The sequence below is a fragment of the Gobius niger genome (genome assembly GCF_951799975.1).
Source record: "Gobius niger genome assembly, chromosome: 18".
In the NCBI taxonomy this organism is placed as follows: Eukaryota; Metazoa; Chordata; class Actinopteri; order Gobiiformes; family Gobiidae; genus Gobius; species Gobius niger.
The window spans coordinates 22,943,681-22,968,524 of record NC_136869.1 but is presented as its reverse complement, the minus strand read 5'-3'; the positions used below and the strand labels follow the sequence as shown (position 1 = coordinate 22,968,524).

General features: G+C 42.9%; 1 protein-coding gene across 2 annotated transcripts in view; it reads left to right on the top strand.

Moving 5' to 3' along the window:
* Positions 1-531: 531 nt before the first annotated feature.
* ccny (cyclin Y) overlaps positions 532-24,844 on the top strand; it is a gene marked incomplete at its 5' end in the record, with an annotated part of 31,374 nt that continues 7,061 nt past the window's right edge. Inside the window, 7 exons of one of the 2 annotated variants that reach the window (XM_079575967.1) lie at positions 532-691; positions 20,188-20,262; positions 20,509-20,529; positions 23,007-23,041; positions 23,120-23,143; positions 24,383-24,483; positions 24,570-24,605. In XM_079575967.1, the coding sequence (XP_079432093.1) occupies positions 532-691; positions 20,188-20,262; positions 20,509-20,529; positions 23,007-23,041; positions 23,120-23,143; positions 24,383-24,483; positions 24,570-24,605 (452 nt within the window). The remainder of the gene's footprint in view (positions 692-20,187; positions 20,263-20,508; positions 20,530-23,006; positions 23,042-23,119; positions 23,144-24,382; positions 24,484-24,569; positions 24,606-24,844) is intronic. The other variant, XM_079575968.1, reaches the window with a different exon arrangement.

Here is a 24,844-nt window from a genome sequence, read left to right as displayed (position 1 = left end):
CATGTAGCACAGGGAGCGAAAGTGACTCCCTCCGACGCGCTTATATTTTACTCAACTTGTCTCTCGGGTTCCTCTATGTCATAGCGTAAGAATTTACCCAAAATGCCACGCAAACGGACGCCGGCGTGAGGATCTGAAGCCGAGGGAGTGGTGCGCGTAAAAGGCGACGCCAGTTCATTTCAGGTGGCGAGCGACTGCCTGGTCTATCAGCAGACAGACAGACAGCAGCCTTGGATCTTTTGGAGAGGTGACTTTTCTCTTCATCCCCCCCACCCCCCTTTTTTTTTTAAACGATCGCTCTCTTTTTTCCCTCACTCATGACTTCTCGCATTCACGCAAACGTTTCGGGGGCGCACTGGGACTGTCATTTTTGCAGCTCGCTTCTTGTTGTTGCGCTTCACGTCCGCGTCCACGTTACCGCCCCGTTTTTCGGCTGTCGCTGCCACCCTTCTTCGCCGATCGAGAAGGAGGAGGAGACCAGCGTGGACTCATAATCAGAGCCCGGACTCGTCGAGCAGCGGCGCGCACGGCATGGGGAACAGCACCTCCTGCTGCGTGGCCTCGAGCCCCAAGCACCGGAGGAATAACAACAACCACTCCCGCCTGGAGCCGTACCGGGCCGAGCCGGAGCTCAGCCGGGAGGACACGGGCTGCAACCTCCAGCACATCAGCGACAGGGAGAACCTGGACGGTAAGGCGCGCGGGGGCTCGTTTGTGTTAGCGTGGAAGTGTGGACAGGTCTGGCTAATGGACAACCGCACGTCAGGATCCGCCCACTCAGTATCGGCCAAAAAGGGTTATTTTTGCGTTGCCATTTTTAAACTGGTGGTTCCTTTTTACTGAGTCTAGAGCTCTTGTGAAGTAAGGCTGCGCAATATATTGCAGAAAATATCGTATCGCGTTGTTGATGCAATATATCGCCAGAAGCCGCAATATATCGTAAACATCATTAAAGTTTTCCTCCGACTGAGAGCGACACATTTATTTGCAAACTCAAATGCATTGAACTCGTGCTGATGTTAACATTTCCTAATTTAGTTAAACTGTGTTTAATAAGAGTGGACCGTGTTGGGTTGTAATGGTTTGGTAAAATATCGCAGTAGTATCATTATCGCAATGTTGCACCGCCGTGTTGTATATAGCGAGTTACTTAATCATGGTGCAGCCCTATAATGAAGTGTTTGTTTGTGTCTTTAGTTGCAATATACTGGCTGCAATGCATCGATGTGGTTGGTCTAGAACAGCGAGTCGAAACGGGTGGTTCGGGGACCCAAAAGTGGCTCGTGAGATCAATTTCAGAGGGTCGCAAGACTTTCCCAGGGAACATTTCCTAGAATATTTAGTGGCTAAAGAAGCACAGAGACTAAAGATTCTGTTAAAATAAATGTTATTGGATTGTTTTGATCATAATTTAATTCTTACAGGCTCATTTAATGCAATAATTTGTAGGGAAGTTCAGTGTTTTATATTATAACAAATTCAATTTGATTCTTGTATCATGGTGGGTCCTGACATACCAGTTGAGAACCACTGGTCTAGAATTGGTAAACCATGGCTTCCCAGATACGACCTCTGCCAAGGCCTTGATCCTATCTTGCAGTCAGTGATGGCCGATTTCAGTTTTATCCCTCCGAGTTTGACGAGATTAACCATCAGAAGCAGTGCATGTTGGGAAAAGTGTATCTGAGCAGAGAGATGCTCTAAAGCAGGGGTGTCCAAACTTTTTTCATGGGGGGCCGCATATTGAAGTGTACACGGGGTGAAGGGCCGCAGATCAGTAGTTAGTGCTGCAAAACCTTCGACTAGCAGAGGTTTAAATTTTGCCCCATACGTCTATTTAAGCTTAAAACCTTCATGCAGCTCTGTCTCACAACGAAATGCTAGTTGTTCGGTTAGAATTGTATAGAATTATTACATTTCAGATAAAAAGGTCCATCTCTGGTGATGTGTACCGATACAGCAAGAGGCCGAGGGCCACCATAAATTGGTCTGAGGGCCGCATTTGGCCCCCGGGCCGCACTTTGGACACCCCTGCTCTAAAGCTACAAAGGTTCCCTGTTTTGCCGGACCGACATTGTTGCATTCCCACTTTGCATCGCTAGATGCGCCACACTTGTAAGCAGCAGTGAACTTTGTGCTGCGGCCACACCTCCCTCACATCGCAGGACCCCCCCAACACACCCTTCACCCCCACCTGCCCCCCCGCACATGTACCCACAAACATGTACAGGCATCGCAAATGTTTGAAGCAGCAGAAGCTGCAACAGTTAGCAGCTAACAGCTTAGCATTATGGGAAAAGTTTACAAAATGATCATGAACTGATAAACCTCTGACCAACCTGCTCTGATGCAGCTGAAATCCTCATCCGTTTGTTTAATAATCCAATATCTACAGGAGCTGTCAGGGCTTTGGTCTCATGATTACAGCAGCACCAAGAGTGTGAGGCGTTCAAGGTTTGCGGGGGAAAAACCTTCTTTACTGTAAACTTGGTTCTAAATTGAGGCATTATGTTCTAAAAGCCAAACTGTAAGTCTCAAAATGTTTGCTTTGCTACATATCTTGTATATGCTGATAAATGTGTGTTTCACACAAGATTAATGAGATTTCCTTATCTCAGAGAATGCAATCACAACAGCATGTGGTCTGTGGTGATGAGTGAGGGGGAGTGAGGGGAGTGAGGGGAATGAGGGGAGTGAGGGGAGTGAGGGGGAGTGAGGGGGAGTGAGGGGAGTGGGTGAGGTGATGGTATTGGTCAGAATGTGTGCAGTGCAGGTTCGGTTGCTTGTTCTTTCCTCCCCTTTGTGGTCCATGCAGATCAGCTTTGAGATCAATGTGGTTGGACAGTATTGATATTCTCCAAATGTTGTCAACGTGCTCATAATGACTTCTATTTACAGTGGGATGTTGGCCAATTTCCTTTTTGCTTGAAACATAGGAAATGTCTGACAACACCTCAGTAATTTGTGTGCTTTGAATTAGCTGAAATGATTTGCTTTTTAAAGCCGTGTGAAGTGTAAAGCTAATTGGGTTTTTAATGAGGCTGAAAAATGAGCTTTGGCGATTGCAAAATGAGGTGAGGCAATATCACAGTGTGGGAGCAGCTTTGAAGGGAAATTAGACTCACAATGGCCAAGGATTCTTATTAAAATCAAGCGTTTGCAATAACACGTCCACATGGATAAATGTGTAAATGGAAAGGTGCATAATTTCATATCGGACTTGTTTTGGTCATGATTACCTTTGTTAATTTTTGTCTTGTTTTGTTATTGTTTTTCAGTTATTGAATTATCTCTCCTTGTGCAGCCATACTTCCATGTTTTCTAAATCTGTGTGTCTATGTGCCACACTGATCACCGTGTCACTGTGCCGTGGCCTGTCCTAAATAATCAAAAATAAATGGTGTCGAGTACAACATCCAATAACTATCCTATCATGTAACCCTGCTAACCCTCTTCTTAAGACCTCTACATTAACATTTTATAGTAAAATGCCATTGTTTGGTTTGTATCTCAAAATGTGGATGAAAATAATCCCAGATCTTGCTCTGTGGTCATAAATAAACTCTCACTAAGTCCGTGTAATGCCTTAATAAGTGGTGTGAATCATACGCAGTGATTTCCATTCCATCACTGTGGTAAAACACGCATGCCTACAGTACGAGCATCGCAGACTTGTTGTTCGTTATATCTGAGCCTTGCAAGAAAGTGAAGCAAAAAGGAATAGTGAGAACAGTTAAACTCTGCGATTGGTTTTTGCCCATTTATTCAAACACACAGCTAACGAAGCAGCTCTTGCAGTGCTTCTCCTGCACTGGCTCCTGCAGCCTGTGGGGAATCCCAAGGCTTTCCCGCTCTAACTCTGGGATACATGATACATCCTGCAGTCGGTCAGTTAGGACTCCCCACTGCAAAATGAGCGCGTGCACAGCATTCCAATCCGGTGTTTCAGCCAGCATTTTATATGGATATCAGATGGGAAACGCCTAAAACAATGCACAATAGTTAAGAAAATGGCTGCGAAGTGCAAAGTATCAGATTCAATAGTTTGATAGATGGAACTGAAAACCTTCACCTCAACTCCCCCGGCAGTGGGCAAAGTGCCTTTCTCTTATCAAGCCGAATGACCATTATTAACGTGATACACTGGCAAACATTTGACTATTTTTAGCGCCCGGCAAAGGTGCCAGAACTGCAGGTGATTCTCAAGGGCAGTTCTTCCAGTTGGAACAGTTCCCGAAGCAGAAGAAGCTGGAAGCCGTGCGGTGCTTGTTTGAGTGCTTGTTCTGCCTGTTTGTTTAAACTTTAGGGCCTGACCCTGTGACCCGGTCACTGTGGCTCAGAAAGCATTCCATAGGCGCGTGGACGTCAGGCAAACTCTGGTGACGCTGAAGCATTTGAAGAATGCCAACATGTTAAATTCAATCACTTTAATGTCATATATGTGTGAGATATTTTGATATTAAACTCATTTATATTATTAGACAAAATCAACCTTGACCACCAGTACATGGCTAACATTTAGGATTTCTGAAGTACCAGGATATAATTTGTTCAAACTACTATACATTCACCATCTCTTCTGTTGGCATTGTCAATCAATCATCTACAACTTCCTTACTTTATTCGTAAATATAATTTTAAAATGGCCATTTTAGGTCTGCATGTACACAAATCAGTCTTGCCCTGGAGCCTTCACATGATTCCAAACTGTACATAAGAATTGCACTGACTAATAATCAAGATCAAGAATATCAATGTATACATTTATTTGAAAAATGTGAACCTAAAAAGTAATTCATAATTAGCAATAGCATTAATAACAAGTATTCTTGAGTTCTAATAAAGTATACAGTACTGGTGCGCACTGAATGGGTGCTGCTGCCGGATGCTCTCTCATCGAATCCATCTGTGAGATCAATAAAGTATCGTCTATCATCTATCTATCTAATACACATAGTTGGTCAATATTAGAACATGGTAAATACTTTTTCTTTCACTTCATCCGGGGCTGGGTCGCAGCAGCAGCTGTCTGAGCTGAGATGCCCAGACTTTCCTATCCACACACAGGGGGACCCCAAGGTGACACCAGGCCATAGTCCCTCCAGCGTGTCCTAACGGGACAGGCCCGGAACACCTCCCGAGCGAGCGAACAGAAGGCATCTGAAACAAATGCCCGAGCCCCCTCAGCTGGCTACTCTCAATGTGAAGGAGCAGTGGCTCTACTCCGAGCTCCTCCCGGGTTACTGAGCCACTCTGTGAAGGAAACTCATAACGACCGCCTGTATCCGTGGTCTTGTCCTTTCCATGTACTATGTGCCCCTGGTTTGTTAAAGGAATAGGCCACCGTTTTTACATACTAAGATATGTTCTTACCTCACTTTAGCCGAGTTAATATATCCCCGTCTGGTCTTTGTCCGTGCGCTCTGCCAGGCAAACGGAGCACATACGCAGCCTCTTCCACATGTCATATAGCTCCAAAAAAGCTCACGATAGAAGCTACCAAGCTCTTCCACGTGTTCCCTATTTAAATAAAGTTACGTGAAGTGTTTTCATGCGAAGTATATTTACACAGAAATGTAACATGTCGATTTTATAAGCAAATAAAAAGGGGGACTATATTGTGAGGCGTAATGATACGAGGAGTAAAACGTCCGCGCAGTAACTCCTAAAGGTTATTGACGGAAGTGAGCGGGGGAAGTCTTTAGGAGTTACTACGCGGACGCTGTGCTCCTCGTATCATTACGCCTCACAATATAGTCCCCCTTTTTATTTGCTTATAAAATCAACATGCTACATTTCTGGGTAAATATACTTCGCATGAAAACACTTCACGTAACTTTATTTAAATAGGGAACACGTGGAAGAGCTTGGTAGCTTCTATCGTGAGCTTTTTTGGAGCTATGTGACATGTGGGAGAGGCTGCGTATGTGCTCCGTTTGCCTGGCAGAGCGCACGGACAAAGACCAGACGGGGATATATTAACTCTGCTAAAGTGAGCTAAGAACATATCTTAGTACAGGGGTGGCCAACTAGTCAGAGACCAAGAGCCGAAATTGTCAACCTTGACCCTGTGAAGAGCCACAAAGGCACCGACCATTAGCGAGATTCCGGGGCGGTAGTTTATTGTGATTAAATAGAATGTGACCGTTTTATATAATCACAATAAACTATAATTTTATGCCTGGCCTTTTGCTTTTTTTTTAATAATTGTGTTAGATTGAATGGTTTTACTCCTCAACAAGATCGAAATACATGTATATTAACTGAAATTTTGTGCTTTCTGCTCTGACTGAGACAGAATTAGATTATTATTATTATTTTATTTATTTTTTTAATGCTGGGGTGTGTTTGTATGTGGGGCCCTGCCCACTGAGCCCCCTTATCTGATTCGCCCCTGGCCTGTGCGCTCTGTGCCTGCAGCTTCGTCCTGACTGGACTGTGCAGAGAACGCACTCTAGGCTGCACAAAGTTCATGAACTTTAACCAGGAGCCTCTGGAGGATCTGAGAGTCTGTTTTAAGTTGCATCTGTTACAGTTACTGTCACATGTGAAAGAAAAGTCATGACTTTGCGTATTTCCGCGTTACGATGTCGCGCGTCGCATCATACGCTTCAAAAGAGCTCCGCTTTTTTCCATTTCCTAATTTTGATCTTTTTCTGTGAATATGAGGCCAAATTACATCAAATAAAGAGTAGCTGATCAGAAATCTGAAAAGCACAGAAGCTAATCCTAGTGCCACGATCTGCCTGCCTGTTGTTTAACCTACATACCGCTTTGAGTGAGGCTGTAAGGGCTCCTTTTACACACCGCCTTGAAAAGGAGGGAGATACAGACTCTCATTCATGTAGAGATGGAAACAGGGTCTGTAGGACGATGGTAGGATTTTTGGTCAAAGACTATTACAGTTTATGGGAAATATTTACCAATTATTTTGCAAAGAGCCGCCTTGTATTAAACATATCCAATCATGCAAAGAGCCGCACTCTGATTGGCCAAGAGCCGCATGCGGCTCGAGAGCCGCGGGTTGGCCACCCCTGTCTTAGTATGTAAAAACGGTGGCCTATTCCTTTAATGTGTACTTGGTTGACTCAGGTTGATAGTCATATGTGTTGTGTAGTCTTTTAAATCATAACGGTGCATTATTCATTTCTTCTCGGTTCACGTTGTTATTGTGTGGATGGATACAGATGGTTTTAAGCATGTGATTATGAAAAGAGCCTCTTGAACTCCTGACAGCCAGCGATGGTGACGACACTGTTGCGTCGCACAAACAAAGCCTTCTCAGTGTTCATTCAGCCTCCGTGCATGTCTTGGAGGCTTGGGTAGGCTAATTTTAAAACTGAATTATTTTCGAAAGATTGTAAAGTTGACAAGCTTCACCTTCTGCCCAGTTTTCCAAACCTCTCGCCAAGCCTCGGGAAAACACTCAAATAAAGCAAGGACATCCTCAGCCAAAGTTATTTTTAGTCCCATTTGATCAAAGTTCGGCGGCTGCGGCTGTAACCAAAGGTATCCCGGGGACACTGATGTGAAAGGGAGACAGAAGTGAATTAAGATGGAGCACACATGCATGGAGCTGTATTTAACAGACCTATTGTGGTTATTTTTGCTCGTGCATGAAATTGAAACGTAGACCTAGATTATTCAGTCTCCAATCTGAAGGTCCCAGAGTAGTCCATATGCATAATAATTTAGCAATTTTCAAGTTACCCGTCTTTCCAGATGCACAAGTTTCCATCGAAAAAGCCTTGATCTGTAAACCTCAGTGTTAATGGAAGAGCAACTGGTGTGAGGATCGTGATTAGTTTGACCCGTCCATGGCATGAGGAGGCATCATCGCGCACATGGGGTCAACCAAAGTCATTTGAATAATCCTGTTCTGGTTGTTTGGCAAAGTGGTTTGCGCTGTCCGCTCGGCAAGTTTCCATCTCTGCCCTTGTGAGGCTGTTGTTTCTGCTGCTCCCATATATTCTCCCCTGGTTTATTTGTAGATTCACCTCATTTCCAACTAATGATTGTAGAAACTCATAACCCCTTACCACCCGCCTAAACCAAATGCATTCTGTGGCTGTGTAACACCTCATTTGAAAGCTAAGACCCACAAAACTGACCTTTTTCCTCATGTTGTTGCTGTGTTGTGTCACCTTTTGTATGTTTTTTTTCTTCCATTTTTGTGACATTTTTGCTGAATTTTTGTCACTTTTTAGTTGAGCTTTTTGTCACATTTTTGTCACATTTTTGTCACATTTTTGTCACATTTTTGTCACATTTTTTTGCATTTTTTGTTGCATTTTTGTTGCATTTTTGTCACATTTTTGTCACTCTTTGGTTGGGTTTTTGTCACATTTTTGGTGAATTTTTGTCCCTTTTTGTTGAGCTTTTTGTCACATTTTTGTCACTTTTTTGTTGCATTTTTGTTGCATTTTTTTTTGCATTTTTGTTGCATTTTTTGTTGCATTTTTGTCACATTTTTGTTGCATTTTTGTCACTCTTTGGTTGAGTTTTTGTCACATTTTTGGTGAATTTTTGTCACTTTTTAGTTGAGCTTTTTGTCACATTTTTGTCACATTTTTGTCACATTTTTGTCACTTTTTTGTTGCATTTTTGTCGCATTTTTGTTGCATTTTTGTTGCATTTTTGTCACATTTTTGTTGCATTTTTGTCACTCTTTGGTTGAGTTTTTGCCACATTTTTGTCACATCTTTGTTGAATTTTTGTCACATTTTTGGTGCTTTTTCCCCAAGAAGCTTTTTGATTAGGGTAAATCCAAACTGGAAAAAATGGGATCCGTTCAGGTGGGGGTTAAGAGGTTAACTGAGTAAGCAGTGGCGCAAATACTTCACAAAGTTTGAATGAACTTCCCCAGCTTCTCATTTGTCAATTAGAGTCTGTTGAAGATCCCGTGAGCTGTGGCAACTTTCTGCATGGGAATCCATCTTGAGGTAAACAATGATTACGGCTACGCTTTTTCTTCCGAGTGAGCTGCAAATTTCTCATCTCCGCGCTCTTCGAGTGGTTCAATCAGTCCGATGTTGTGTGTCTGTTTGCTCAGTGAAGTGCCTCTATCAACAGCACACACGCACTAAAGGGAACAGGACTGATGCCAATTTGTTGTGGCGTCTGACTGAGGGCTCCGGGGATCACTCGGGCTCAGCTGGCAGCGGGCCTCGCAGATTACACGGCCTCGTGCCAAACACAAGAGACCAGTGGCGACCGCTCAGTGTCCCGTCACTGCTCTGTCATCGGCATCTCGGGTAAAAAATGCTCAGATGAAGTTATATGTCTCAATGTTATATGTCTCAATGTTTAAGATGGTTATGCCTCTTCTGCTGCCTTAACTTGCTTTGCTTCCTGTTCTTGTTAGACGAATTAAGATCGAGCACACAGTGATGGCAAAGAAAGCCTGTTGCTAACCGTCTCGGGGGCTAATTTAGCGGCCAATTACCCGCAGATACCTCGGGGTCGGTGCGAGTCAGCAGGTGTGGGCGCTAATAACACGCTGCAGAGGCCCGGCCCGTGCCAATGGGCCGACCGCACCGTGGGCAGCGCGCAGTCCGACTGGACACCATGCTCTTTTGCGTCGGCCAACTATTACGCGATCACAGGCTTCCAAAAGGGCCATCTGTCAATTTGTAGCACAATTAAAAGTGAAAGATGTTGTTTTCCATAATTTGTTTTGTTTTTTTGGCTAATCTTTTTAGGCAGATGGTGGTCGCAATCAAATCAACATGGCGATCTGAGAGGGTTGCAGATCACAAAAGGGTGCAATGATTTCTGTAGCGCAGGGTTGAAGTCTTTCAGATGGCTGCAAGGTAAACCGATGTGTTTGTGGAGGCCCGTGGCGCACACATGTTGAGTATTTTTTTGCATGTGTGAATCTGCTGCGTGGAAATGTCGACAGCTGATGACGGAGCCGGGCACAGATGGCCTCGTGTCACGCAGTCAGCACCGACCGCAGCTCCACACTGGATAAACCTCAGAAACGGCAGAGTGAATATGTCGCCAAGTGATTGTTGTTGCTGTTTTAGGTGACGCAATATCCATATCGCAAGAAGCCAGACTCTGTTCCATCTGAACAACTCAGTCTTTTGTTATGTCTGTGGGCAAGGCTCTGCACTCGCATTGCCATTGTGAAAGTACCGGGTAGTGGACAGAGGGGCCATGTTTTCCCCAAGTATTCCCCATAGCACCAGTGGCTACATCACCAGCTCACCACGGCTTAGTAGAGTAAATAGATATTGGTCAAGCTGGCACTTATCATTCAAAAGTAATGTAGTGTGCTTTTTTATCCTTAACCATCATCCATCCATTTTCTTCCACTTGTCCATTTCCGGGTCGTGGGGGCAGCTGTTGGAGTTTCCCATATCACATTGCACCAGCCCCCTATGGCTCCTCCTGCAGGTGGTGGGTCCACGGAAGGACGGCCTCATGGTTCTAACCGGGCCTGTTGGTCTCTCATAAGGGGCTTCTGAACCGCTCTTTGTCTGACCCGTCACCTAAGACCTGGTTGCCATGGGAGACCCTACCAGGGGCACGAAGCCCCCTCTGTTAAAAATGTGGATCAACTACAAACCTAGAGCACAGGTGGTTTCCTGCACGCACAGATGGCCAGTGAGCAGTGGAAGCTGTGGGATCACATTTTCTCGTGTTATCATACGGTGTGGATGTCACCGCTAAGTGATTGCTCCTCATAGTTGACTTGCTCTTGATCGTCTTCGGCTACAACATGATACCCAATGAGCGGAGTCTTTGTGATCATTAAGGCAAGCATCGCGGTCAAATGGTAGACAAATACAGTGTTGACAAATACAGTGTTGACAAATACAGTGTTGACTAGGGCTGCTCGATTATTGAAAAAATAATAATCACGATTATTTTTGTCATAATTGAAATCACGATTATTGAAACGATTATTTGTTGCCTTTGAAAAAAGTCTATTTTATTTATATATTTATTAATAACAAAAAACTATGCTGAATATTTTCTGCTTTCTGAACAGTCATAAAAGTACAAATGATTTCATGTATGCCTCGATTAAGGAGAGGTCTCTGTTTCACACCTGCCCCCTGCTGGCCAGCCCTCACACCTGCGCAAGTAAACTGAGCAGCGCGGCCTGATGACATCATCACACAGAGCTGTTTGTTTTTATGTCAGGCAAAAGCACGAGCCACGGCACGGGAAATGCGAAGGGAAAATAATTCCAGCGCCGTGAAATAACGCAAGTCTGCTTTGCCAGAAAAAATTGGTAAAAAAAAGAAAAAAATTATTTTGATTATGCTAGTTTTGTAATCGTTTAGTGTAGAAATCGTAATCGAATTTCGATTAATTGCACAGCCCTAGTGTTGACAAATACAGTGTTGTCTTAAAATTTTTTTGACACATGTCTAATTGTGATTTCATAGTGTTTAAAATCATCTTCCAATGGAGTAAAGTCGCAGGATGTTTTGCAGAACCATTTGTCAATTGTTGTTTCGTTTGCTATTACGGTAATCTAGTAATCAGATGATTACATTGCCCCATTACTTTCCCCCATGTCCTTTTGCCTAGAGCAGCACTAACAAGTGTCTGTGCCAAATGTGCATTCAATTACAATGGCCTTTCTCCTTGCCACATTCCTGTCCAAGCTCTCCGGCGTTTTATTCCCACTATCTCAAACTGACACTGCTTTATATGGGAAACTTGTGCAAAGAAAAGCGCTATCAAAGCACATGAATAGTGATGTCATTCCCCAATTGAATTTGTGAAAAGAACTCGATCTCTCTTTTGATTATGTATGCAGTTTTTAAGTTAAGATTTTAAAAAAGTACATTTTGCATGATGTGTCACTTTTGACTTGTCTCAACAGTTGGGTCTTTGATAATATGAGTTTTCAGGCTTGCCTGTCTGTCGGAATGAAAAAATATCAAATATTCAGCGACACATAAGGTACCGTAAATCCCATCACTAAACGAACAACACGAGTACAGGTCGAACATCTGCCTTTGATGTAGGACTGGCGAGGCGTTTCAAGTCAGCGTAGCCATGGCGACAGAGAGCAGAGGATGCTGGAATGGGAGGGGGGCAAAGCGCCGGAGTAGGTGGGTCGGTTGGTAGCTCTCGGCCAGGTCCTCGGTGGACTTCAAATTGTGATTTTTCGGATGAGTTGTAGAGAAGACGGAAATGTGAACTGCTAGGGGTCGGCAATGTCAGGCCCGGGGGCTCCCTTTTGCCGCTTCTGCCAAACTCAAACGGATCAGTGCAATCGCAATCGTTTATTTCCGGTCACTCTAACCAGACTCAATCGCGGGTACTGCGGTGAGTCTGTTTTTCCAAGCAATAAATAAATAGGAAATTAATGTGATTAGATATTGCTGCTAAACCAACCACAGAAGTAGGTCGTGGAGCAGGTTTACACAACGTCACACAATCACATTGTAAATCAATCACACTTTGAAAGGCTACAATTAGAAAATCAACAGGACTGCATTATATGACCTCAGTCAAATAGTGTTTGCAAACAAACAAAAAAAATCCAAGAAAATAAGCTCAATAATCATTTTTTCAGGTGACACTGGTTTGAAAGGCTTTACTTTTCTGAACAAATAAGGTAAATGTCTCTAACACAGGGGTGTCAAACATTCGGCCTGCGGACCAGATCCGGCCCGCGAGATGATTTAATCCGGCCCCTGCCCTGTAGAGCATAAATTCGAGTATGTAAAAAAGTAAAAGTAAGTCTCTAGCTCATTCCTGTGCAGAGTTCTAATATTTTTTATAAGAATAATCAGAATGCTCATTCCAGCCACTAGGAGGCAGCTTAAGTTAAAAAAAAAAGAAAGATTTTCACACGTAGCAGACACATTATAGCCACGTGGTAAATGGACAGTCGGCACCAGGGCAGTTGTGGCTTCAATAACAGCTCCGAGTGTTGTGTTGTGTTTGAGAAACTTGCGACACAGGCTTGTAAAGTGCAATACAGGTGGCTTTGACCCAATCCCAGCTCATTATTATTATTCATTTGTTAGTATTTTCCTGTTAACATTATATGTGGCCCGCGACCGCCGTGGGAGCTGAATTCCGGCCCACGACCCGAAATGAGTTTGACACCCCCTGCATCTAAGGAAGCGATGTAATCCAGCTGAGCCCCATCGCAGACCCTTACTCAGCTCTCCTGTGTGCACTGCGCTGTGGGCTTGGCAGCAGAAACCCCCACGCCAGCACTTCTGTGTCTGCGAAGTGGTTTGTTTTCTCTGCATCACAAACTTCAGTCCGCGCCGGAGAGAAAGAACACCCAGTAAACCGCTGCGCTCCGGAACAAAGGTGTGAGTTTTTATTATCCGAAGCGTCAGCCGCTAACAGCAATTACCCCCGCTGGAAGAAGACGCCTAAATATAGCATTCAGACACTGTTCTGTTCTCCACATCATGCTTGTAATTACACAATAGACAATGGACGTACTTGTGTGAGAGTAGGCTTACAAAATAATCTGGTGTGCAGCCATATCTGGGTACTTTTGGAAGAACAGTCAGCAGTGTAATATCAACTGTTGACACGTAATACGGCAGCCCGTTCCATGTCCTTTTGTTCGACATACCTCTAACAATATGCCTCAGCCTTCTTCTTCCTGCGGAGGGGGCAGCTGGGTTATGCTCATGTTGTTCCCGGTCACAGAATGGGACACATAAGAACTCGGGGTGGGCCTAATGTGGAGGTCGACCACCAACTGAGGAAAGAGGACATCTTCTCTTACATAGAGAACCAGAGATGGTGCTAGAGTTGAAGTCCCTGTATTGGTTTCTGGGTGAAATCAAAGCACTGTTGGGAAGGAAGATGATAAGCCTCTTTAGACCGTCTCCATTTAGGTCTTTCCATATGTTCTCAGGACGTTCTGCGTGGAGGTTTTGAGAAGAACTGGCAACGCAGTAAGATCAGGCAGAGCCAAGCAACTCTTTTTTTTGGGATGGAGCGAGGAATGAGACCTTAGAACATCTGGTCACAACGGGCAAACTCAGAGAAAATAAAAGTCAAGGTTGTCAACGCAAAAAACGTCCCTGTCACACCACTGAACACCAACAGAGGTCCAAAAAGGCTATCGCACATGGTCGCCCGCATCTTCAGAGTGCATAAAACTAGGGATGTCCCGTTCAAGTTTTTTTTTTTCTCTCAGACGAGGGGGAACATGGACTGAGCGGATGTGAGTGTTACTGAGTGACAGAGGCGCTGGGCCAGGGGGGTGAGGACAGAAAGTGGTTCACGGTAGCTCAAAATCTGATCAAAAGCAATGACATGCATCTGAGTCCTGATCGGGAGGTAATGTCCGATTCCGATCGAGTCTGTAACCACGTGTGTGTAGGACCTGTCTGTCCAGCAATCATGTATCCCGTTTAAAACATGTTTGTAATCCCTGTGCGTTTAAGTTTATTGAAAGTTTAAAGTACTTGGATTATCAGAGTTTGTGCTGATTTTGAGAAGGTTTGGAAGATCTTATTGCCAATGGAGCAAAAATATTTTTTATGTTGTTAGAATAATGATAATGTTATATATATAATAATATTTTCTTGCCTCTGACTTTTTTGTCTTATTTTAAGTGCGCAAGTAAATTTCCCTTATTTTAAGAGAATTAAAGCTTATTCCATTGGCAAATTTATTTGAAGTCCAAAAAAATTAATTCAAGCACATTTCAAGCCATTTATCGAAGATGAATTGGCATTTTCCCCATCAGATCACTGCATCTTAATGTATTTTTTATTTATTTATTTTTGTTTGTTTTGTATACTTTATTTTAGAGGTAGGGGAAACCCGGAGGAAACCTACGCAGACACGGGGAGAACATGCAAACTCCACACAGAAAGGCCCCGTCCTGGTGGGAATCGAACCCGGGACCTTCTAGCTGTGAAGCGGAGGCGCTAACCGCTGCGCTACCGTGCCGCAGTACATCATTTTAATCACTCAGTATTCAGTATTATAGGTGTTGCTGTTGTCATAAACCTTTCTTTGCCAACTGAAAGATAAATTCATGCAAATGAAGAATCTGGACAGGGTTAGTAAGAGCTACAAACAAGTCGGGTCACATCCAGCAATTTTCACCTTTTTCCCTCTTTCTGTTTGATGGGGTAAATCGAGTGCAAGGCCATCAAGACATTATTATCATCAACAACAACAGCTCAACTACCAATCGATGATGGCCTCCAGGTCTGGGCCCGTCTACCCACACACATCTTTTATCCTGCGCTCTCAGGTTGTGTGTCTTGTTGTGTGTCTTATTGTGTGTCTGCGTGTCCTTTGAGGAGGTTCAAGTGGCTTTCAAACACAAAAAGAGCCCGTACTTCAAAAGACAGCAGATACAATAGGCCCGGTTCAGATGTGTGGCCCGCGGTGCACCCGGCGCCCTGTGATCTGGGACATTTACACCGCGACCCATGTAAAATGTCACTTCACCTGTTCTTTTATACATGCTTTCTCTACATACTGTCGACAAGCACCAAGTCTGGGTGTTGACTTGTCCCAGCACTTTTCCGGTGACTTCATCTCAGTTCTGTTTTTGTTTTAATAAACACACTTGCATTATGTTGTGTGTGTGTGGTGGTACTGGCTCATTCAAAGAGAACCCCTCTCCCACAGCTAATTAGCTATTTGACAACAGAGACGGATGCTTTTTGGGCCACAAAGGGTATTTGTGACTTTTTGTCAGAAAGGAATCCAATAAATTGATACAGCCGGACATTACTTGGAATAAATGGCTAACATGCCTTGATTTAAGCAATTCCCTTCTTCAGAGCCAAAGTCTGGGACTGGATTCCCACAGGATGGCAAAGTGGGCGGTCATACTCAGCAGCACACTGGTGTTAAAAGGGTTTAATTTACAGGCCATTGTAGGAGCCATAGGCAAGGCAAATTTATTTATACAGCACATTTCATGCACAAGGCAACTCGACCAATTAAAAACACACAAGAAGTAAAAAACACAATAAAACAAGTATATACAAATACATACATACATACATACATACAATATGTATGTATTAATACTATATATTAAAATAAAAATGTGTCATTTCTCATTTGCAATAGGCAGCAGTAAAAAGGCATGTTTTCAGCCTGGACTTAAACATTGTCAGGGTTGAGGCCTGTCTCACGTCCTCACGGAGGCTGTTCCAGACTTTTGCTGCGTGTAACTGAAATGCACCTTCACCGTGTTTAGTGGTGACTCTTGGAACCTCCAGGAGACCCTCCCTGAGGATCTCAAGGCCCGAGGTGGTTCATACGGCTGTAACATGTCTGCTATATACTTGGTGCCCGACCATGAAGAGACTTGTACACAAAGCAGAGCTATTTCAAAGTCTATACTCTGAGCGACAGGAAGCCAGTGCAGAGACCAGAGCACTGGACTAATGTGGTCGTATTTCCTGGTTTTGGTCAGGACTCGAGCAGCAGCATTTTGGATAAACTGCAGCTGTTTAACAGCTGGTTCAGAGAGGCCAGTGAGCAGGTTGTTACAATAATCTAACCGGCTGGAGACAAATGCATTAATTAGTCTCTCCAAGTCCGTTTTAGACACTGTTTTGTATTTTAGCAATGTTTTTGGATGGTAATAGGCCGCTGATGTAACTGACTTAATTTGTAAAAATTCAGTCCATGATTACTCCTAGCCTGGGAATACCCATGCTCCAGTGTGTGCTCGAATCATGAACTGCATAACAGCCTGGGGACCATGGCCGAAATCTTCGCATGGATTTGGGAAACCAATCACTGAACGAGGAGGGACAGCAAGATGATACGTAAGCTTGTAGTTTGTTTATGGATAAAACTTTATTTACAGATCCAACATGACAGCAGCGTCTCCATATTTTGATCAAGCTTTAGAACGTGTTCTAAATACTTTAGCGCTAAAGTGTTCAGCGGGTACATCACACGTCATCGGATACGATTGGCTATAGCTAAGTGCAGACGCATGATAGACATTCGTATCGCCCAATAAGCGTCTATAGACGATCGTAAACCACACCTCTTCTATGAGAAAATGAATTGGTGATCCCCAGGCTAAATATTGTGATATTTTGTCTGGCAATAGCCAGGCTAGATTACGCTAAGATTTCCAACTTGATTTTTAGGTTCTAGTGAAAGAGCTTCTAAATGACCAATGAGAACCTCTTTGTTTTTGTGGGCCTGACAATAATCTCAGTTTTGTCTGTATTTAACAGGAGGAAGTTGTTTTGCATCCACACCCTAATTTGTTTGATACAATGACACTGTTTATACAGGCCTATGTTCACCCGCTGTCAGTGAAAAATAGATCTGTGACAGGACACGTTGTTACTGGATATTAGTTGATCCAATGGAAGCATGTACAGATTGAACAAGAGGGGCCCCAGAATCGACCCCTGGGGAACCCCACAGGTCAATGCTACTTGGTCTGAGACACAGTTTCCCATTGCGACATAGTAAGCCATATACAAAACTTACTGAACAACGGTATAGTGAGCCATCGTGGCACATGAATAGTTGCTAGGCAACACTTGGGGGGCGTGAGTCACATGGACGCAGGGGGTGAAGGCCGTCGTTTTCAAAGATGGCATGCTCAAAGGCGCCCAGGTAAGGGCTAGACAGGAACCTGGGTAGCTTTATTTTTCATTGACCGTTTGCTTAGTTTGTGCGATTACTCATGCTGAACCGTTTACACCAAAGCAGTTGTTGTATTTTATTAAAACACAAGATGCCGTTTATTGTGCCAAATAAGAATATTTATTCCAACTTGTAAAACCCTTCTCAGCTTGAATATGTTGAATATAATGTAATGTATTTTCCATATACTGTTGTTTAAGTTGTAAAGCGGTAATCGTTAAGATTGCAGTTCATTTGAACCAACGTGGATGGTGTTTTTCAGATTTTTCAGTTGGTAAACAGTTCATGTAAAAAGCTCACAACTCATGGAAAATGGTTCCAACAACGGTCCCACTTTTGAGTCCTGAATCACCAGTTGAGAAACAGTGTAGGAGACACACAAACATTCAGCTGGCTGGATTGCATTTTGACAACACTTGAATAGTTAGTCAGTTAATGCCTAAACCGCCTACAGTGGAAAAAAAGGACTTGTGTCAACAGAAGCCTCATGTGCGGCTGCTCCAGGATATTAAATGACCTCCCTGAGCCCCCATAAAGTGAAGCCGCCGTGAACAAGCATTACAGCGGTGCACTGTTCAAACAGTGTGGACGGCCCTATGATGTGATGCCTCAGGACCAGCCTTTCCCAATGCTTTCTACTGAATATTAAAACACTTTGATGGACAAATCAGGCCAAAGAAGTGGGACGGCATTATTCTTAGGTGTGCTGCGGTGGGACATGTTTGTGTAGAAAGCTTTTTCATCCCTTTCCCTCTAAGTTCCAGTCAGATTAAATAGTCGACTTTGGCGGCTGAGGTCTGTATATTTGAATCCATTTGCAGTTTGTGATGTAGCTGAAGTTGTTGGCAAACTGTTGTACCTGCAGACGTCTGTGTTGAAGGTGTAAACAGATCTACTTCGCTGCTGCTGAATGCTAACGCGACAGCTAGCTCCGGCCTGTTCCACATGTAGCCTACAGCGACTGGTGCCGCAAACAAATCCATACCTGGATGCTGTATTTGCAGAGAGCATCGATCTCTAAATGGCCATTTACACAGAGCAGCTGCTGACCGCTGGCCTACGTGTCTCTCAATGGACGGAGTTTATTAACCCTGTCAAGGAAAATGAAATGTGTTATGTGCGTTATTAGCCTATTATATTTCAATAAAGGCTTAAGGTACGTGCACACCTAACCAAGCGAATCGAGCTGCCGCTTCTATTTGGTCGCTTGAAAGGCTTGCAATCAGATACTCACATGTGTTCACTTCAGGAGGAACCAAATCTGTGCGATTCTGTGGGAGGAACAAACTGCACTGTTGCTGAGCACTAAAATGTGAATGAAAATAGCTTTTTGAGTCTTTGCTTGTGCTTTGGTGACAGTGGAATAGTTTTACTACCTTTCGCTGACACTTGAGGCAAGTTTCGTCTCTTGCCTCCCTCCTGCCTCTCCCAGATATTATTTCAATATGTGTATGTTTTGAGTGTGTGGTACCTGTCTAGCCTGTGATCATTTCATGATAAAATGATTTTTTTTAAAAACATGTCTGTAATCCAGTGCGTCCTTTATTGCATCCATGTCTTAATAGTTTATTGAAGCGTATAATTTCTCTGATCCAAATGCCTGGGCTCGGGAAAGGCATTTCAAACCACAGCTCTTTTGACTGTTTCCGTTTCACTTGTGTCTTTATGATGTAGTAGAGGTGAGGTTGCGTTGCTCCAAATTCAGATATGTGTCTGGACTCCACTGCCTCCTCATGGCGCTCTGAACAATTTTACAATTTAACGGACGCATTTCACATTGTCAAAAAAACAGTAATCAACCACAGGATCCATGTTAGGTGTGTAAGCACCTTAAAAGGCCCTATTCCTGATTTATTTTCTAGTGGTGGAATAAAATCAGTTAGAAAATCCCTTGTGTGCGGCTTAAAAAACAAGAAAAAAACCTTTATCAACTAGTAGTTGTTGATGATTACATTATTGTGACAGAAGCAACTGTGATGTTGTGTTAGGCATGTTAGGAAGGAGTCTGGCCTGAAACAAACTGTACACAGACAAGTACAGGGCATTCAAGGAATTGTTGCTGTAGATAAATCAGTCCTTGCATGCTTCTGGAGTGACCTATCAGCGGAGCATGACCAAAGTCCAGATCTTGTCCCAGCTTCAGAGAACTGTGCATGGTTTAGCTAAATGACTGGAAACCCGCTCTCACTCAGGAGTGCATTTAACTCTGCGATGAGAGAGGAGAAAAGTCTATATTAGCCTTAGTGCTAATGCATAAAGAAAACCTCATGGTGAGATTAGTGGATGTGAATACTGCCTTCAGCGTTTTCGTTGACTGACCCAAACTGCACACAAAAGACATGGAAATACAAGGGCTCATACTGTAACTAGTGAGACATCGAAAAACTAGAAAACGCCGCATTTGTGTCCAAATATAAAACTCACCATTCAGTCTCGGACTCCAGCTCCCTCATTCCTTTATTTACTCTACTGTCCCCATCCGTCCGTCCGTCCGTCCGTCCGTCCATCCATCCATCCATCCTTCCATGAGATGCCCTGGTGGAGGATACCAAGGATACCGTCTCACTGTGTGCTTTTTTTTTTTTCCAGATCTGCCCATGGAGTACAACCCCTCAGACCACCCACGAGCCAGCACCATCTTCCTTGGGAAATCACAGACCGACGGTGAGCCTTTTGCTGTTCGAAATAAACACGAAGACACTGACCAGGCCTGTTAAATATGTGGCCTAACTTCTGATGCACTTGGCATAATCTGAAGCTGATGAATCACTTTCATATCGTGCTGCGTTTTGTGGGAATGTTTTCTGAGTGATTTTCCCAAACACAAACCCCATTGATTTGAATTACCAGCAAGATCTATAACAACGCCTTAATCCAACACTGAAAAGACGTGTACTTGTGTTTTTGTAGCGGCGGTTCCCAACAAGCGAGGTAAGCAAGCGCCTGTGCTCTGTTAGGAAGAAGCTACTTAGATATTGTTTATAAATGTGCTAGTAACATAAAGATAGTTTTGCTTAATGTTTGTCCTAATCTGCGTCTGTCTTTTGAGTCCGTACACTCTTTCTGCCAGTGTATCTGTATGTGTTTGGGCCGTAGACGGTAAAGGGAAGGTTGGACTCATTCTGGCATCGCCGTCTATGTTTTTGTACGTGCTTGGGCAGTTTCTCCTATCCTTTACGGTCTTCGCCTTCCGCCTGTTTTGCTTTGATGCTTGTTACATTTTCCCCCTAAGATGGACCTAGAATGCGAGTACACCCACTTTGAGAAAGTCTTTCAGTGAAAAACGTTTGTTGTGTTTGTTGTTATACTTAAAGGCCCTATACCTGATTTTATTTTTATAACAAGCAATGAAGAGGAAGCCACTAAATTAAACTGTTCGCTGTGATCCAAACTCATTCTTAATTTTTGTAAGATGTTTGTAGCAAACCAATTCTTCACAGGGACACATTTAAAGCAGTACTAAGTCACGTGTTTACCTTAATAAATCCTTTCCGTAGTCCCTGTGGGGGTAATACAAGTGTTTATGGGATGATTGGAGGGTCTTTCATCTCCCCCTGGTGTCTCTGGACAGAAAACCATGTTTGCAACTTGACTGCCACCGGTCCGGAGAAAGCAATACACACTAATGGAATCACGAAGAAGAAGCTAACATGCTAACGGGCAAAGCTAACGTCACTTTAAACAGTATTTACAGCCAAGTTTGAGTGAAAAAAAATATTTCCATTGTATAATTGGATGCACAGTAACACTCTCTCCCTTCGCCTTTCCTGTCAGCGTAGTATTTACTCCCCAAGACAATTAATAAGTTAAAAAATCGTAACTTGCTACTACACCTGCAGTTGCGCTCATGGCCTCTAGGGGGAAGAGTTACTTAGTACTGCTTTAAAGGCACATTTCACAGGTTGCAGGGTCACTTTTTAGTGTCACTTTTACAGAAGTGCTAGAGAAGTTCATGAAATTGATGCAAATGCTTTATGATTAGATGCATTGGGTTTTTCCCTCAAGTGTCTGAGTTTACAATATTCTAAAGGAAGACGGAACTCATTTAATCCGCTACTAGGAAAAAATCAGGTATAAATAAAGATGGCATCTCTGGAATCGCCCATGTATGCTCATGTTTGAAAACAGTTAAGGGGGGAAACAATGAGAAAGAGCTAAACTTTCTATAATTATTCAAAAACTACTTTAACAAATGCTGAATTATGAATATAGATTTCTACTAAATAAAGACATGGAGAGGAGCAAAGTGGTTGCCTTTACTTTCCATCACAGTGGTCTCTACTATGCTCCAGGATCAATTTTTTGGAAGGTTTTCTCTGCTGACGGAGCCTCTCACCAGAAAACCTTCCAAACAATTGATCCTGGAGCATAGTAGAGACCACTGTGATGGAAAGTAAAGGTGCCATGCTGACCACTCATACAACCACTGGGTCATTACACAAGGTCAAATATACACATGTATAATTTATTTATTTATTTATTTTTTTAAGAAAGTTGCATAATACACTTTTTAAGTAAAGGAACAGATACAAAAGCAAAGTTTACAGAAGTAAAAGTAACAATATATATAGTATTCCTTTAATGAATAACTATGGCTCAGGTACTGTTGCCGTTAGAGAGGAGCTTTCAGACGTCCAGGCTGATATTTCTGTTTAATCAGTACAGCTGGATTGATCTTTATTTATATGGCTGACAAGTTTTGTGAAGTACCATTCTCTTTGTCACAGGCCGGGGATTTCAACAGGATTCCTTACTAGTTTGGTCATCTAAATCCAAGTTTCCCCACAACAGGGGTACGGGTACTTGAAGGGGGGTCTTGGAGTTACTGCAAATTTTAATTTTAGTAGCTCAATATTGCTTCTTTCAAAGAAAAGTTAAGATTTAAATTTGAGAGTATATTAGCTTTATTTTGAAGACAACATCACTAGTCGCGTATAAATCCCAGTTTAGTTGATCATAAAACGAAGCCGGGAACCATTTATCTAAATCAAGACTCTATACTTTAAAAAAAAATCTAAACTAGTATTTTTTCCATATTTGCACAGAGACAACAACCATTAACTCTGTCCCAGTAAACACCAGGCATCTTTAGAAAAATATCTCTCTATTAGCACCAGATTTTGATCTATGTTGTTTCATCAGTACAACTTGTGTTATTTTAACATTTCCCCTCCCTAATCCCAATCTCGGCAGACTTTTGGAAAAACGGCAAATGAAACGGCTTGCACTTCCTATGGCAGACCTTTCTATTATGTCTCTTCCCAGACAAAATTACAGTTGCTTGGCTCCGTTTTGCCCGGGCAAGGGTTTGTGTGAGGAGTGGAGAAATGCTGCCCCCTGTCTGTGTGGGTAGAGTACTGCATGGATCTCAAATTATGTCTAACCACTGTTTCTTTTTAATTTTTCAGTTCGGGAAAAACGGAAGAGCCTTTACATCAACCACGTGAGTACCACAGTGTAAGACTGTATTGTTACGGAGATGAAATTGTTACTAAAATTCATTTTCCCCTTTCTTTACCAGTTTACACATGTCACGGAAAATAAGGTAAGGTTTTTGAAAATTTCTATGCAACCTCAATTTGAAAACGGCAAAAACTAAAACATGGGTTCCAAAACTTTTCAGGCCCGACCCCCAAAATCACTCAACCAACAATTCGGGAACTAACCCGCTTCAGTAAAATGTAATTTGCACTTTTAATAATTAAAGGTGCAAAACTTTCAAATTTGGATGTTGGTTTGGATACTGTACATCAGGGTGGGCAAGTTTATGTCACGGAGGGCCGATTTTCATCATAGCCAAAACACCAAGGGCCTCAGCATTGTAGCCTAAAGTTAAGAACCATTTTCTGCAAATGCCAATGCTTTACATCTGTGGTTCTAAAGTGGTCCGGCTCCAAGACCCGCCATTACTTTAATGACAAGTTGCGACCCAAATAAAACTGTAATTTGTCATATGTCGTATAAAATATTGTATTTACCACTTATGTTTTTATTGAGCAAGCTGGAGATTTGCTTTTAAGAAATTATGATCAAAACAATAATATTCATTTTAACAGACTCCAGTGTTTCCATGTAGTTTCAGATGGAAAATATTGAAAAAAAAAGGTTCCCTACACGCTCGCGACCCACTTTTGAGTCCCGACCCACCAGTTGAGAATCACCGTTTTACTTTATATATGACCAAGTGGGATGTTCTGCAAGGACATTTAAAAAATACACTAAAAACACACTATTTCTCGCATTTTTAGAGTACTTTAACAGGTATTTGATCCCTTATTTGCATAATAGTATTTCTCGAAATCATATTGGGGCCAGAAGTTCTGTGCTGGAGGGACGATATTGGCCCCCGGGCCTGACGTTGCCTACCCCTGCTGTACATACTGACGTTTGGCTTAATTTCACTAAAATATAAATATCGGAAAATACATCAAATTTCATGTCAAAGGTAAAAAAACATTCTATTTGTTGTGGTTTGGTTGTGTCTGTCACTTCATTTCAAAATGCACTTTGAAACTTCATCTTAAGAAACTAAAACTGACCTTTCAAAATAATAATAATAATAATAATCCAAATGAAATTGTGATTACGACTTTATTGCAATAAATTTGGTCTTTTTTCATGCATACGACTTTTGCATGATTTTAGGTGCGTCTGTCCTCGAGTGTAATTGAACGTCCCGCATGTATCCGCCCCCAGGGGACAGCGGGGCTCAGCCGGGGCTCAGCGGCGCTCTACATCCTCACATACGTTTACAAATATAGCCTGTTTGTGTTTCCACTGACAGCATCACCCCGGGGCCGTGAGGAGGAAGTACAGCTCCTGCTCCACCATCTTCCTGGACGACTGCACGGTGAGCCAGCCCAACCTCAAGTACACCATCAAATGGTAACACGAGAATGAGTCACATTTATGTAGCAGCTTTTATGTTCCAAGGAGGAAGTGAAGTGTGACGGTGCGCTTTGTCTTTGCAGTGTGTCTCTCGCAATATATTACCACATAAAGAACAGGTAAGCACAGTCTGGAACGAGGCAAATGTTACCATAGATATTTCACATACATTTCTCTCTCTCTTCATGGGGAATTTGCTTGTTTTCATAATAAGAATAAATACATGTAGCTGATTCATGAACTTGTACAGTAGGAGGGAAAAGGGAGTACACCGTATGAAATTCTTACATTTTGTGGTCTGATCTTCATCAAAATCATAAGAATGAATAAACAGTGTCTGCTTAAACTTAATACCACC